Source organism: Pinus tabuliformis, chromosome 1_1 (assembly GCF_031772625.1).
Source record: "Pinus tabuliformis cultivar Carrire ecotype Pingquan chromosome 1_1, CPIR1, whole genome shotgun sequence".
NCBI lineage: Eukaryota > Viridiplantae > Streptophyta > Pinopsida > Pinales > Pinaceae > Pinus > Pinus tabuliformis.
The window spans coordinates 206,525,845-206,539,484 of NC_142297.1; the positions used below are offsets into that span (position 1 = coordinate 206,525,845).

At 38.5% G+C, this 13,640-nt stretch overlaps 1 protein-coding gene across 1 annotated transcript in view; it reads right to left on the bottom strand.

Moving 5' to 3' along the window:
• Nucleotides 1-1,011: 1,011 nt before the first annotated feature.
• EMB2762 (CCAAT-binding factor) overlaps nucleotides 1,012-13,640 on the bottom strand; it is a 266,353-nt gene continuing 253,724 nt past the window's right edge. The window contains exon 12 of the mRNA XM_089388606.1: nucleotides 1,012-1,161. Coding sequence (XP_089244732.1) covers nucleotides 1,012-1,161 — 150 coding nt within the window. The remainder of the gene's footprint in view (nucleotides 1,162-13,640) is intronic.

A 13,640-nucleotide genomic window follows, 5' to 3' on the forward strand; every position in this document is an offset into this window, starting at 1 on the left:
ACAAATGTTGATAGCTTGTAGATTTAATTGTTAAAAATACACACAGGTATTTAAAATAATTATTTATTATTATATAAAAATGTATAAGATGATTTGAATGTACAATGAGGACCTTGCTTTTATATCTCAACAGGGGACCTTTCGTGAATGGGCATGTCTTTTAGACATGCCTTTTTAATTATTTAATATTTATATTTATTTCACTTAGCTAATTGTTATGAATTATATTCATAACAACTAACTTTGTGATAAAGATGCGGTATGTATTTGTACTTCATCTCTTTTACAGACACGAACATATGCATATATGAAGTTCGTAGATGTCGAAATATGGTGTACTTGAAACTTGACTTACAACTTATATTTTCTTCTTCATTGGGTAGATCCTTACAGTTGTTCACGCTTACTTTCTATAACATATACTGAGTTGGTTAAGTGATTAACACATATTTTCAATATAAAGGACCAGATTTACTGCTATTATAATCTACTGCAATAAGAGAATCCAAATCAGTTATAAGCTCCGAAAAGTGCACCCAAGGGCTGTAGCAACGTGATATTGAAATACATAAGAAAGTTGTATGGTATTTATTCTCTTGGACTGCCATATTAAGTGGTTTGAACAGAAGTGAAATATTACCATTGCAATTTACTATTTCAAATCAATCCTAAGGCTGAACGTTTCGAGGGAATAGATCCAGGAAACCTCAAGATTGGGGTGAAATTTCTGAAACTACCATCTCAGCAAAATTTCCACATTGTATCAGAGCATTTAAGGGATTTCTACAACTTAAATGCATGTGCCTATGATGAGTTACATCAAACATTATCACAATGACCATAATTTCTATATCGTGAACCTTCAATGATTCCTATTGATCTTTCAATTTGTTAACAAAACATAATGTCGAGAAATTACAAACCTGTCACTAGCATGACTGATAAAAAACAAAGCATTACTGATAGCACTAAAATCCTAACTGTTCACGAATAAAATACTTAGGCAAAAGTTTAGTTCTTACGCAAGGCTTTACACTTTGAAGTATCTCTTTCTTCGCTCCTGAATGGATCAGCTCCAGGTTTGACTTTAGTTACAGCAGACTCATCAATATTTTCATCTAGCTCTGTGGTTTTGGTTGCCTCATTTTCATCCATATCTTGCTGCAGAGGGGTCTCAAACTTTAGTAGCATGTTAACTAGAACCAGCCAAATGACAGCAGAATAAAATGGCATTTTAATGACAATTTCTAACTGACAACAATCCAGAAAAAAATGTTCTCCTAAAGGTTTTCTAATGTAAAAAATCTTCAGATGGGTCAGATGATAGATCACAACATTATTTGAAATGTGAGAAACTTGGGGTGGCAATTTAATGTTCATACTTCAACTAAAATTTTCAATATCATTGGTTATCACATACTGTGAAAAAAATGATTCCATAAACAAATCCTAGGTTACACAGTCAATATAGGCTAACTTTAGCTGCATTATAAAATTCTTAAAACATGCATCACATACAATGAAAGTCCAAACACTTCAAGGAAATAATAATATTCATGCCATACTAACTTTGAAAATTCAAAAACCTGTTAACTACCGTATAAGACCCTGCCTTCTGTTACTAACTTTTCATAAAAAAAATTACTGAGTCTGAGTAAAACCTTGATGACTGCTAAACCTACCTAATAAATATGTAAGTAATGTATAATCTATCTGATTAAGATATAAATTAAGGGCTGAACAAAGAAATTATTATCATATATTTGTGATATGTACTCGAACTTACTATTTACATCAACTCATTTGAGCCTAACAGATCTTTGTGCAAGCTCTCATTTGGCATTATTATAGCATGTCATTATGAATCTAATAACTGGAAAAGCATTCACCGCACTCACAAATAATTTTTCTCTTTATTCTCCATCACTATAGAGCAACTTGAGCGTTCATAAAGTGAAAGAAAAGAACAGCTTAAAATATCCATCCTAGATACCGATTAACAGGTTCAACCAGCAATTTCATTAAATATTGTGTCAGGCCAGGTTAACTCCAGAGGTTATTGAGCGCAAGACAGAACTTGTGATTTTATTCATTAGACAAATATTATTTATACATATACAAAACGGATCAGTTCATCTTCTAGATGACTGTCCAGCTTCACCTCATCCGTTTCGGATTAGGTGTCAACATTCCCCCCCTTAATCTGAAGGGATGTTGGTGAGTCCAAGCATCGTTCTGAATCTTTCAAGCTTTTCTCTTCCAAGTGCTTTGGTGAAGATGTCTGCAATTTGCTCATTTGTGGAACAATGACGGAGATGGATTGTTTTGGCCTCAACATGATGTCGGATCAGATGATATTTAGTATTGATGTGCTTAGTACGATCATGGAACTTTGGATTCTTGGCCAACTTTATTGCAGATGTGTTATCAATCATGAGTGGAGTAGATTGTATTTGTTTTACTTGCAAATCTTCAAGAATTTTCCTGAGCCACACAATTTCTTTTGTTGCTTCAGCTGCTGCCACGTATTCTGCTTCTGTTGTGGAATCTGCTGGTACTGATTGTTTGCGTGATCTCCAGGAGACAGCTCCTGATCCAAGACTCATAGCATATCCTGAAGTAGATACCCCAGTTTCTTTGTCTCCATCGAAGTCTGAATCAGAGTATCCAATCAAGTTGAAGTCGTCCACCTGTGTATACTTGATTCCAAGGTCTTGAGTTCCCTTCAAGTACCTTAGAATTCTTTTTGCAGCAGACCAATGTCCCTCACAAGGCTTTTGCATAAACCTGGAGAGGATTCCAACAGCAAATGAAATGTCTGGTCTGGTAGTAGTGAGGTAGATGAGACTTCCTACAAGCTGTCTATACTTGGTTGCATCCTCAAATTCCTTTCCTTCAATAGATGTGAGCTTCAAGTTTTGTTCCATTGGAGTAGAAAGGGGATTGCACTCTGTCATGCCAAATCTGTTTAACAAATCTCCAATGTATTTCTTTTGAGAAAGAAATATGGACTTTGGATGTTGGGTTACTTCAATGCCAAGATAGTAATGAACATAGCCCAAATCAGTCATTTCAAAAAAATTTCCTAATTCTTTCTTTATGGATGCAATATAGCTTTCATTGTTCCCTGTCATTAAAAGATCATCTACATATACCACAAGATATACAACTGTTTTGCCAACTTTCTTGACAAATAAAGTTGCATCATCAAGATCAAAATGTTTGAAGTTGAGTTTCAGAAAATGCTCAGTTAGTTTTTCATACCAGGCTCGTGGTGCTTGTTTGAGGCCATACAAGGACTTCACAAGTTTGCATACTTTGTGTTCATGTCCTTTCACAGCAAATCATTCAGGCTGGGAGATAAAAACATTCTCTTTTAGATCTCCATTCAAGAATGCAGTTTTTACATCCATTTGATGGACTTTCCAACCGTTCTGAGCAGCTAGTGCAAAGAGTGTCCGGATGGTGGCCCATTTTGCTATGGGAGCAAAAGTTTCCTCATAATCGACCCCTTCCTTCTGTGCAAAACCTTTTGCCACAAGCCTAGCTTTGTGCTTGTCAAGTGAGCCATCAGCTTTGTACTTGTTCTTGTAGACCCACTTACAGCCAATTGGTTTGGTTCCAAATGGAGGATCAACAAGCTTCCAAGTGCCATTCTTTATGAGGGCATCATACTCCTTCTGCATCGCTTCTTTCCATTCATCATGAGAAGCAGCTTCTTTGAAGGAAGTTGGTTCAAAATCTGTAGACAAGTTCAATTCACAATCATAAGTAACATCCATATCAACAGGTGAATTAGAGTTATCTACATCACCTCCATCTTGTCGGTTTGTATTTCTGGTTCCTGTTTTTCCAATTTCATCAGGATGAACACTTTCAAGTGTCTTTGTCAGCCACTTTGGGGGACCTTTCTGAGATGGTCCAGGCTGTTCTGTTGATTGAGTTGGGACTGAATCAAGATTAAGTCTCTCAATTCTATCAATTACATCACTTAAAGCATCATCCGTTGTTGGAGTGTCATGCAGGGGAGATTGTTCTTCAGAAGGAGATTCCACATATTGATCTAGTATAGGAATCCCCCATTCAAGATGTGGAATCTGATTATCAAACTCTTGAAATGATTTCGGTTTTGTGAATCTATCCAAGCGATCAAGTTGCCGCTCAACAACACTGTCAGATTTGGATGATTCAAGAAAAATGACATCTCTAGATAAAACAAACTTTTTATTTACTTCATCATAAAGGCGGTATGCTTTAGATGTGTTTGAATACCCCAGGAAGATACACTTACGACTTCTAGCACCAAGTTTGTTTCTATGTACCTTTGGTATTAAAGCATATCATACCACTTGTCTTTTAGTAGTTGGATCTCCCAGTTTTTGGAATGCTCCAAATTCTATTCGATCATCCAGATCCGAGTCGATACCAGCAAAAACATCTCTGAAAACAGGTGGAACCAAATATCCTGAGATGTTTTACCGAAGGAACATGTCCATACCATAATTCATAAGGAGTCTTGTTTCTTATAGCACTAGATGGACATCTATTCTTTATATATGCAGCACATAGAACAGCATCAGCCCAAAACATTGTCTTTACATTTTTGAAGAAAAGCATGGATCGTACCATATTCAAAATTGTTCTGTTCATTCTTTCAGCTACACCATTCTGTTGAGGATTATAAGGCACAGTTGTTTGATGTTTAATCCCATGTTGGCGAAGATAGTGTTCAAATTCATTTGATGTATATTCTTTTCCATTATCAGTGCGAATAGACCCAATATGAGATTGTGCATCATTTTCAATCCATTTATGAAAATTCTTGAATGTTTGAAAAGCATCAGATTTGTTCTTCAAAAAATAAACCCAACACATTCTGGTGTAATCATCAATAAATGTCATGATATATTTATTTCCATTTGCAGAAGGAACAGGCATTGGACCACATAAATCTGAATGAATAAGTTCAAGCTTCCTATGTGCTCTTGAATGTGAATCATGAAAAGACTGTTTGCTGTGCTTTCCTAGAATGCAGGCATCACATTGTTTATGTTTTCTAGGAATTGTAGGCAAACCAGCAACACCATTTTTCTTCAACAAGCGGAGACTATCATAGTTTAAATGTCCAAATCTAGCATGCCATAATAGACTTGATGGAAGTGTACCTTCATCATGATGAGAAACATATGAAAAATGTTGTGCATGAGCAGAGGTTCCTTGCAGTTTAAGAAGTCTTTCTTCTTCTATACCCCTCATGACAAGTGAATGGTCAGATGCCTTTCTTACCTCAAGCTTTCCATCAAACATATGAATGGAGTGACCTTGCTGGCGGATGTGGACCAGGGACAGCAAGTTTCTCTTGAGCTGTGGGAGATATAGAACATGATCCAGAAGAAAGTCTGGAAGACCAGGCAGTTTAAGCCTGATTGTGCCAAGCCCTGATGGCTTGATTTTTGACTGATCTGCAAAGTATACTGCTCCATCAACATTGTCAGTGAAATCTTCAAAGAAATCTTTCCTATGAGTCATATGACAGGTTGCTCCTGAATCAAGCAACCAGTCATTTTTCGAAGAAGCAAGTGAAGCATTAAACAAATCTTCATTTACTCCAATGTTACATTGTGCCTCAATAGAGTGAGCGGATTCAGGTGCTTTACCTTTGTTTGTGTCATCAGTTTTACCTTTCTGCTGATTTCTTCTCTGCTCAACTTTGTCCCATGGTAGCTTGCATGTAGAAGCATCATGTGATCCATTTCGTTTGCAGCGAATGCAATGCAGATCTGCCTTTTCTGCTTGAGGATGTCTGCCCCCCCTTCCTCTGAAGTATCTTCCTCTTCCTCTTCGTCCACCTCTTCCTCTTGTAGAATCTTGAGCAGGATGCTTTTCTTTATGAGCAAGGCAAACAGTCTCTTCAGAAGATTCAGGGACTGTTTTCTTTCCAAAGGCTTTCTCTCTTTCAGCAAACTTTTTCACAAGAGTGTCAAAGGTTATATCTTTAAGATTTCCATTTGCTTGTAAAGACTCAAGATAGTTAGAGTAGGTAGGATAGAGTGCTTTGAGAAAGGCAATAAGAGAGATATCCAGCTCAACCTTAGTGGATTTAATATCATGCACTATAGACTTTATTTCAGATGCAAGAGTAAGAGGATCATTATTTTTCAGTTCAAGAGTGAAGAGTTTAATCACGAGCTGAACAACTTCAAGTGCAGAATGTGTATCATAGAGTTCTTTCAGCTTTTGTAAAGCTTCAAAGGCAGTGGAATAGGATGAAATATGACGACTTACTTCCTCATTTACAGATGCTGCGATCAATGCAAAGGCTTTGCTGTTCTTGTTTTCCCAAATGGCGAGTTCTTTGTCTGATGTGGGCTACACAAGGTCTTTGTCTTCTTCTCCGACACACACTCCTTTCCACAGCTCATTGTAGATAAGGGTGTGTTTTACCATCCGGGACCATTCTGAATAGTTCTCCTTGCCAGTGAGAACTATTCCTACCATAGAAATGATTGAATGCATTCTGTAAAAAAAAAACTCTGCCAAAAAAACTTCTGTTGAGAAAAAAAATCCTTATATCATAGCCTTATGCATCTTTTAACATTTCATCAGCATTTCTTATATCACCATTTCTTTATATCACTTCCACAATATTATGTTTTGAAAAAAAAGAGGGCGCTCAAGGTATCTCTTCAACATATATCACTGCTACAATATTATGTTTTGAAAAAAAGAGAGGGCGCTCAAAATATCACTGCTACAATATCAACATATTCAGAGAGGGCACTCCAAGAAGAAAGTCGTCACCACAGGCACTCCACTGATGAGTAAAAATGAAAACAAGTACAAAATATAAAAATGAGATGGCGACTGCATTATCATTATCAGCCACGTTATCGTGCCACGGCAGAGACTCATTATTACAGCGAGCACAATGCAAAGCATGGTCATTGTCACTGCATTATTTCTCACAAAATGTCTAGAAACTTTTTGACTTCAATCACAGAGAATGCTCCAAAATTTACCGTAAACAAAAAGCCTGGAATGCTACAATATCAACATATACCAAATAAGAATTGTTCTCAGCTGGATGCCCCCACCGAATACATGTTCCAACGCCAAGATAAGACTTGTGTGTAACCAGATATCCCACCGAACGCAATTTCAAACAAGACTGAAGTGAGTGCTCTGAATCCCGAGGAAAATGGTGCTGTAACCAGATATCCCACCGAACGCAATTTCAAACAAGACTGAAGTGAGTGCTCTGAATCAGGAGAGAATAGGGTTGCCCATGCATTATCTGAGACATCCAACACAAAAGAGATTTGGTAAATGGTCTTAGCGATGATATTGTTTTGGCGGAGCAAGTCCTCAGCGCATCAACGCTGCCGCCATTTGTACACAGATGTTAAAAACCTAACTTCACCTCTGGATCTTCAAAGAAACGGCCCCACGGTGGGCGCCAGGATCTTCAAAGAAACGGCCACTGCAATGCACAAACACACTAAAACGGCAGAACCAAGAACTGTAACTGGAATTTCTGTGAAAGCAGCAGCTCAAGACAATGAAGGGCAGTACAGGGGGAGCGAGGGCTCTGATCGATTCCTCTGGTTCATAGAGATGCAATGAAGGGAAGCCGTAATGATAAGGAGACTCAGGCCCGACTCCTCATCTTGAAAAAATTAAAAAAAAACAGTCACAAATGCAACTGCGTACAGTATATGGGAATGGAGTCCGAGGTTCACGTCAGGGCATCAGGGAATCAAAAGATAATGCGCAGAGAGGAGCAGCGTGTCAGGCAAACGTATAAAAGAAATAATGCGCAGTCTCTGGCAGTCAGAGGCAGCGCAGAGAGGGGCAGCGAATTCAGGAAAAAATGCGCAGTCTCTCAGAGAAAACGGATGCCCAGTTTCTCAGGACAGAGGTTTCATGAGGCAGCAAAAACCTGGCAGAGGCAGGAGTTATTTCTGGGACCTGTGCTCTGATACCATGTCAGGCCAGGTTAACTCCAGAGGTTATTGAGCGCAAGACAGAACTTGTGATTTTATTCATTAGACAAATATTATTTATACATATACAAAACGGATCAGTTCATCTTCTAGATGACTGTCCAGCTTCACCTCATCCGTTTCAGATTAGGTGTCAACATATTGCACTTTCAAAAGGTTAAAGCACACACTTAAGTCTTAAACACAACGCAAGTGAAAAGGCCCTGTCCCAGTATAGTAATTAGGTGAAATAGAAGAATGACAGCCTGCATTTTAGAGGCATCAACCTACAAATCCACCACACAAATAAAACCAGATTTCACAGCAACATAAATGCCTATATTTCTGTAAATTTATTAATAACTTTATAACTAGGTCTAATAGTGTTCCACATAAATATTCGCATAAAACATAAAAGAAATTCCCCTATCCCTTTCCTTAATTTGTGTGTCTTTTATTTATCTTGAACAAAATTCCAAACTAATGAGCATAACAAACATTTGAATATCAAAACCTTTCTGTTGTTACTACAAAATCTAGCACCTTAATATAAAGCCTCACTAAGCACTCAGTCTTTCCAGCCTTCCTCCAGTGATCAAATATGCTCTTTCAAAGTGATTTTAAAGTGTCAAGGTCAAATTTTGTCATTTCAAAGAGTTTTCAAGCAAAATTTGGTCACTAGGCATTAGGTCTAGGGTTTGCCCAAATGTCAGTCCATGTCATCATTCAGCTGAGCCTATCATCATTCAGAGGGTTGTCATTATCATGTCAGTGTCTAATGAGTCATTTCACACCTTTTTCATGCTTCAGTTGCACCTAGGCAAGGTCATTTCCCTCTCCTAGGGTTTTGAAGGCAATTTCACTTGGATGGTCAAATCACCGGCAAAACTTGTTTCCTGATGTTCATACACCTTTCCCTATCCTTAAAGTACCTTATCAAACACTTCCCATCCCTTAGATCCGCCAAATTCCTCATTTTTGCACAAACCCTAGTTTCTAGCTACAACATGGCAATTTTCTAGGTTTGGCCTGTGTTTTGTCCTTTTCGACCCCTTCCCCTCACTCAATCTCTGAGATTCCACTTTCCCCTGCTTCCTAACATCCCTCCCCACTCCCAAAAATTTCCCCAAGAATTTAGAAGCCCTCTATCCCCTTCATTTCGCTCCATTTCGACAAAATCCCTTGTTTCACACATCGGGACAAGTTTCACTCAAAAGCTGTTTCTGAGCAATCAAAGATGAATTTTGCAAAACTGAGAGAGGTTTTTGTCCACAACATGTCAAGGAAGAAAAACCTCTTTCACTTTTTACACAGGTGTCATGGTTTGAGAGAAATGTCAAAAATACGGCGAGAACGAAGGTGCTCCAAGGACGGTTGGCCAAAGCACAAAAACGAAGGAAAACGCCCGATCCACTCCAAATTTTGGCCAAAGCCTCTTTGACTGAGCATGGTACTTGATTGGGACTCCCAGCCCAAATTTCAAGAAATTTGGAGAAAATTTTGTCATTTGTGAATTTTTTGTGCCAATTACAGGTTTTTCCCAAGAACTGGTCTCACCCGGGTGAGACCAGTTTGAAGGGCTGCTCGGAATTTTGCAAACTTGGCATTTTTGGAAAGGGCATTCAAAAAGAAAAATTACCAATATTTGGGAGAAGCCTGATTTTGAGTTTTGAGCCTCCAAAAGCTCAAAATACACCTAAAAAATGACTTTCTGCCCACTTTTTGAGTTGCAGAAAGTGACCTTGGGAGAAATGGTTTTTGAGGGGTCAAATCAATACCAAATTCAGAAATTCCACTTGGGATGGAAAGTAGACAGACCAAGCTTTCCAATGAGCCATCTTGCACCTGATTTGGATCAGTGGAACCCACTCAAAAACAGCTGCAAAGGGGCGCGACCAGAACTTCCAGGGGCGCGACCAGAACTTCCAGATTTGCCAGAATTCACATTTTTGGTCAAAAAACACTGTTTTGACTATGGTTGACTATTATTACTTGTAGATGATAGATAAATGTAATATTTTCATGGCACTTTGGTAGATTTTATCTTTCTTTACCCTTCTAGAAGCTTCCATGATGTAAAAAGTGAAAAATTAATGCATGGATGAGTTAGCTAAGTAATAGAGGCAAGTTGTTTGGCTGCCTATTTTCTAGTTCTTAGTTTAGAATTTGTTCAAACTGCTCCTAGAAAGCTGAGCTCGACCCCTAGAGGTGGGGAAAGGAGTTAGATGGTCTAGATGGTCTATATTATGCTCTCTCCTTCTCATTTTCATTGTTGGACTCTTGTGTAAGGAAGCTTTATTGTATATTGTGCATCTATTTCTGCAATTGAAGGCAAGGAAAGCCAGGGTTTTACAGACATCTTTGAGGATTCTTGTGGATCTGATTGTTGATGGTGTGTTCTCTACATGTTCTTGTAAGTTTGTTTATGTGTTTCACATCTCTCTTATGCTTCTAAATTGGACAGATGAAGTGGTAAAGTTTGAACTCATGTTTTGACATGCTCAGCTTTTTAGTTTGTTCAATTTTAATGTTTTCTACTGTCTAGAGAGGATTCGAATTGTGTGTTTGCCCTCTTTAGCTTCTCCTCTATCATCTCTGATCATCCATCTCAGATTAAGGCATCAGCACTCATTCCTACCTTGCCCCTTAGATCCCCTGTGAAAACTGTGCTCAATCCCCACACCTTGAATTGCACTTCCACCAATTGCCACCAAAAAACCCAAAAATCATTAAATCAACCCCCTTATCAATTTACTAGCCTAATATCTTTGATCCTAATTGGTCAGCTTATTATATTATAAGATCTATCAAATCTGACCGAGAGAGCCTTCTCATACCTCGTAGGGCTAGCTACGAGGTGAAATGGTTTGATGTAGCCTTGAGAGTTTGTCTATCTCAGCCTAGGTGAATTCCAAGCGCTAACAGACTGCTAAGTTGCACTTGGCAGATATTGTGAGGATTCTACAGCCAGAGGCATGAGTGTACAACAACTTTTTTTCAGAATTCAGAAGTTAGCAAGGCCTTCCAACATTTTTCTTTCTTCTCTTTTTCTTTTGTCCTCAAATTCTGCAACCCTATGGGGAATTGTAAAAATGTCACTAGCATGATGAATAAAGCTATGTAACAGGCCTAGGAGACTTGGGACTCGATCAGCAAGTGAGTACACCCTAGAGTGTTTTTTTCACTTGGTTAATTATTCTCGTTTTTTAATGACGAATAATTAATTGAGTTTTTTCACTCACTTATACCCCCAAAGTTGGGGTGACAACTTGAAGATTGAGCCTCTAGTCCATCTTAGTGTCTATGGTCGATGTATATTACCATGCTAGGTCATCTCTAAAATTTCGCGGAATTTGACTAAGTCTAAATAACATTTTTTAATAATTAAAAATTTCCCATAGGATGGGATTTTTTAATTATTTTTTATGTAAAATGTAATAAAGTGATGCGAGAAGACGATGACGGTGTGTGAGTGCTCAAAATTCATGTTGTCCACTTCAACATTCTTTTAGGACACACTTTGCGGGGTAAATACTAAAAACCCTCAAAACCCACTTTTCCTAACTCTAGTGGGAAAATTGGAAATAAATTGCTAGAAAATTAATAAGTGGAGAAAATAATAAATATTTCCACATGACAAATGAAGTGGAAATGACATGGAAAATAAACTCAAGTCAAAGATTAGTCAAAGGACAAGTCAAATGGTGATATGGCATCACATATGATCAGGGAGTTCTTGAGCTTCATGAGGTTGAGTTATTTCCTAGAATTGAGGGATCGATTTTCCTAATTGGCAAGTTGAATCTCTTAGAGAAGTCAACCAATGAGATAAGGATCAGCTGGAGAATTCGATTGAGATCATTTTCAGAGTCTGTCTCCACACCACTCCACACTTGCACCTACACTTTACTCCATCTTGTTAAACACACATGGACAGCAAACAATGTGAAAGATAAATCATGTGAGTTCCTATTTTTATTAACATCAGATATACATTTATAGTACAATGTGTGACTCTTGGGTTTCAGATCCCAAGGTCTCTTGGACTTCTTAGTCTTTTCGGCTTCCACACTAACCCTTTAGGATTAGGTGTCCAACATTCCCCCCCTTAATCCGAAGGGTTATGTATGAGTCCAAGAAGAGAGCTGTAATACAAAATGTGCAAAAAATGCATGGCAGCACTAGGCTGAATGTGCTCTATGAAATGTTGGTAAAAAGGGCGGTGGTTTAAGGATGACCACCAACACTGGAACGCTTAGTGCAGTTCCCGGAACTCTTCCAAAACTGGCAAGAAACTGAAGTTTTCTGCTAGAGGAAGTGATCCTATTGTTTTAAAGAGGGAAACCTTCAACCATGAAAGGGAGGCCTCACCTCGCATAAAAGGTAAAACTTCAACCTGAAAAGGGAAGTCTCAACCTGTGATGGTTTAAGGATAACCAACAACTCTGGAATGCTTAATGCAATTCCTGGAACTCTTCCAAAGCTGGCAAGAAGCTAGAGTCTTCTGCTAGAGGAAGTGTTCTCAATTGTGTTCCTGGAACTCTTCCAAAACTGGCAAGAAGCTGGAGTCTTCTGCTAGAGGAAGTCCCAGATTGCCAACTGAAGGCATGTTCAGGCATCTTGTCTCTGGCTACGACTCTGGAACTGGTGTGGCAGGTTGTGGCTCAGGCTCGCTTGATGTGGCTTTGAAGCTTGTAGATGACCATCATTTCCCCCCCTGTCAGATACAAGGTGAGATGATGGAGAAAACTCAACTGCAAGACTGTTCAATATTCTGGAACAAGTTCTGACATGTGTTTGGAATATCTTCTTGGCTGTTGATGCCCATTGCCAAGAAGCGATCCATCCAAGATGAATCTTTGTTCTTGCAGGACATTTGTTTCTGAAGCATCTGTGTGAAGAATGGCTGGTTTTATGACAGTGCTTACATGGATGAAGATCAAAACAGTGATCTTTCAAATGGCCAACTCGGTCACAGTGTTGGCATTTTACAATCTGTTGTTGTTGTTGCTGCGGTGGAAGAGGAGTAGAATCTGGAACAGCTGAAACTGAACTGTCATAAGGAGCAGGTGAACTGTCATAAATGAATCCAGCACTCTGAAACTGAATGGGCTTGGCATAGTCTGGAATATGAAAGGACAAGTCCTTGTCATAACCAAGACCAGTTTTGTGCTTGTTGTGGACAAGCTGTTCCCAAGGTCTGATGATGGGCTTGGGAAGTGCAGACTGAGTTTCTGCATCTGCATGTACACTTGCTGCTTTATTGGGTACTGAATCTAAATGAACTTGAACAATATTGACTTGCTTTTTATGGGAGTCTGCTTCATTGTTCTGAATAGAAACAGGTTCAGAATGATGACTCCACTGCTGTAATTCTTCCTGCTGTAGCTTTGTTTCCAGCTGCAAAAACTCAATATTTTCTTGTACATTTTTCAAACAGATTTGAATGTTTGCGACAATGGCTTTATCAATCATAATTGTATTGTCCGTGGTAGAATGTATTAGAGTGTTCAGCAATTCTAATACAACACCCATTCTATCCATTTCACAATAATATCACTGCAAAAAAATTGATTGGTGTACCACTTTGTCTTCAAAAAATCTTCAAGTATATAGCTTCTCAATATACTTCCATATACAATGCAATTTCATACCATG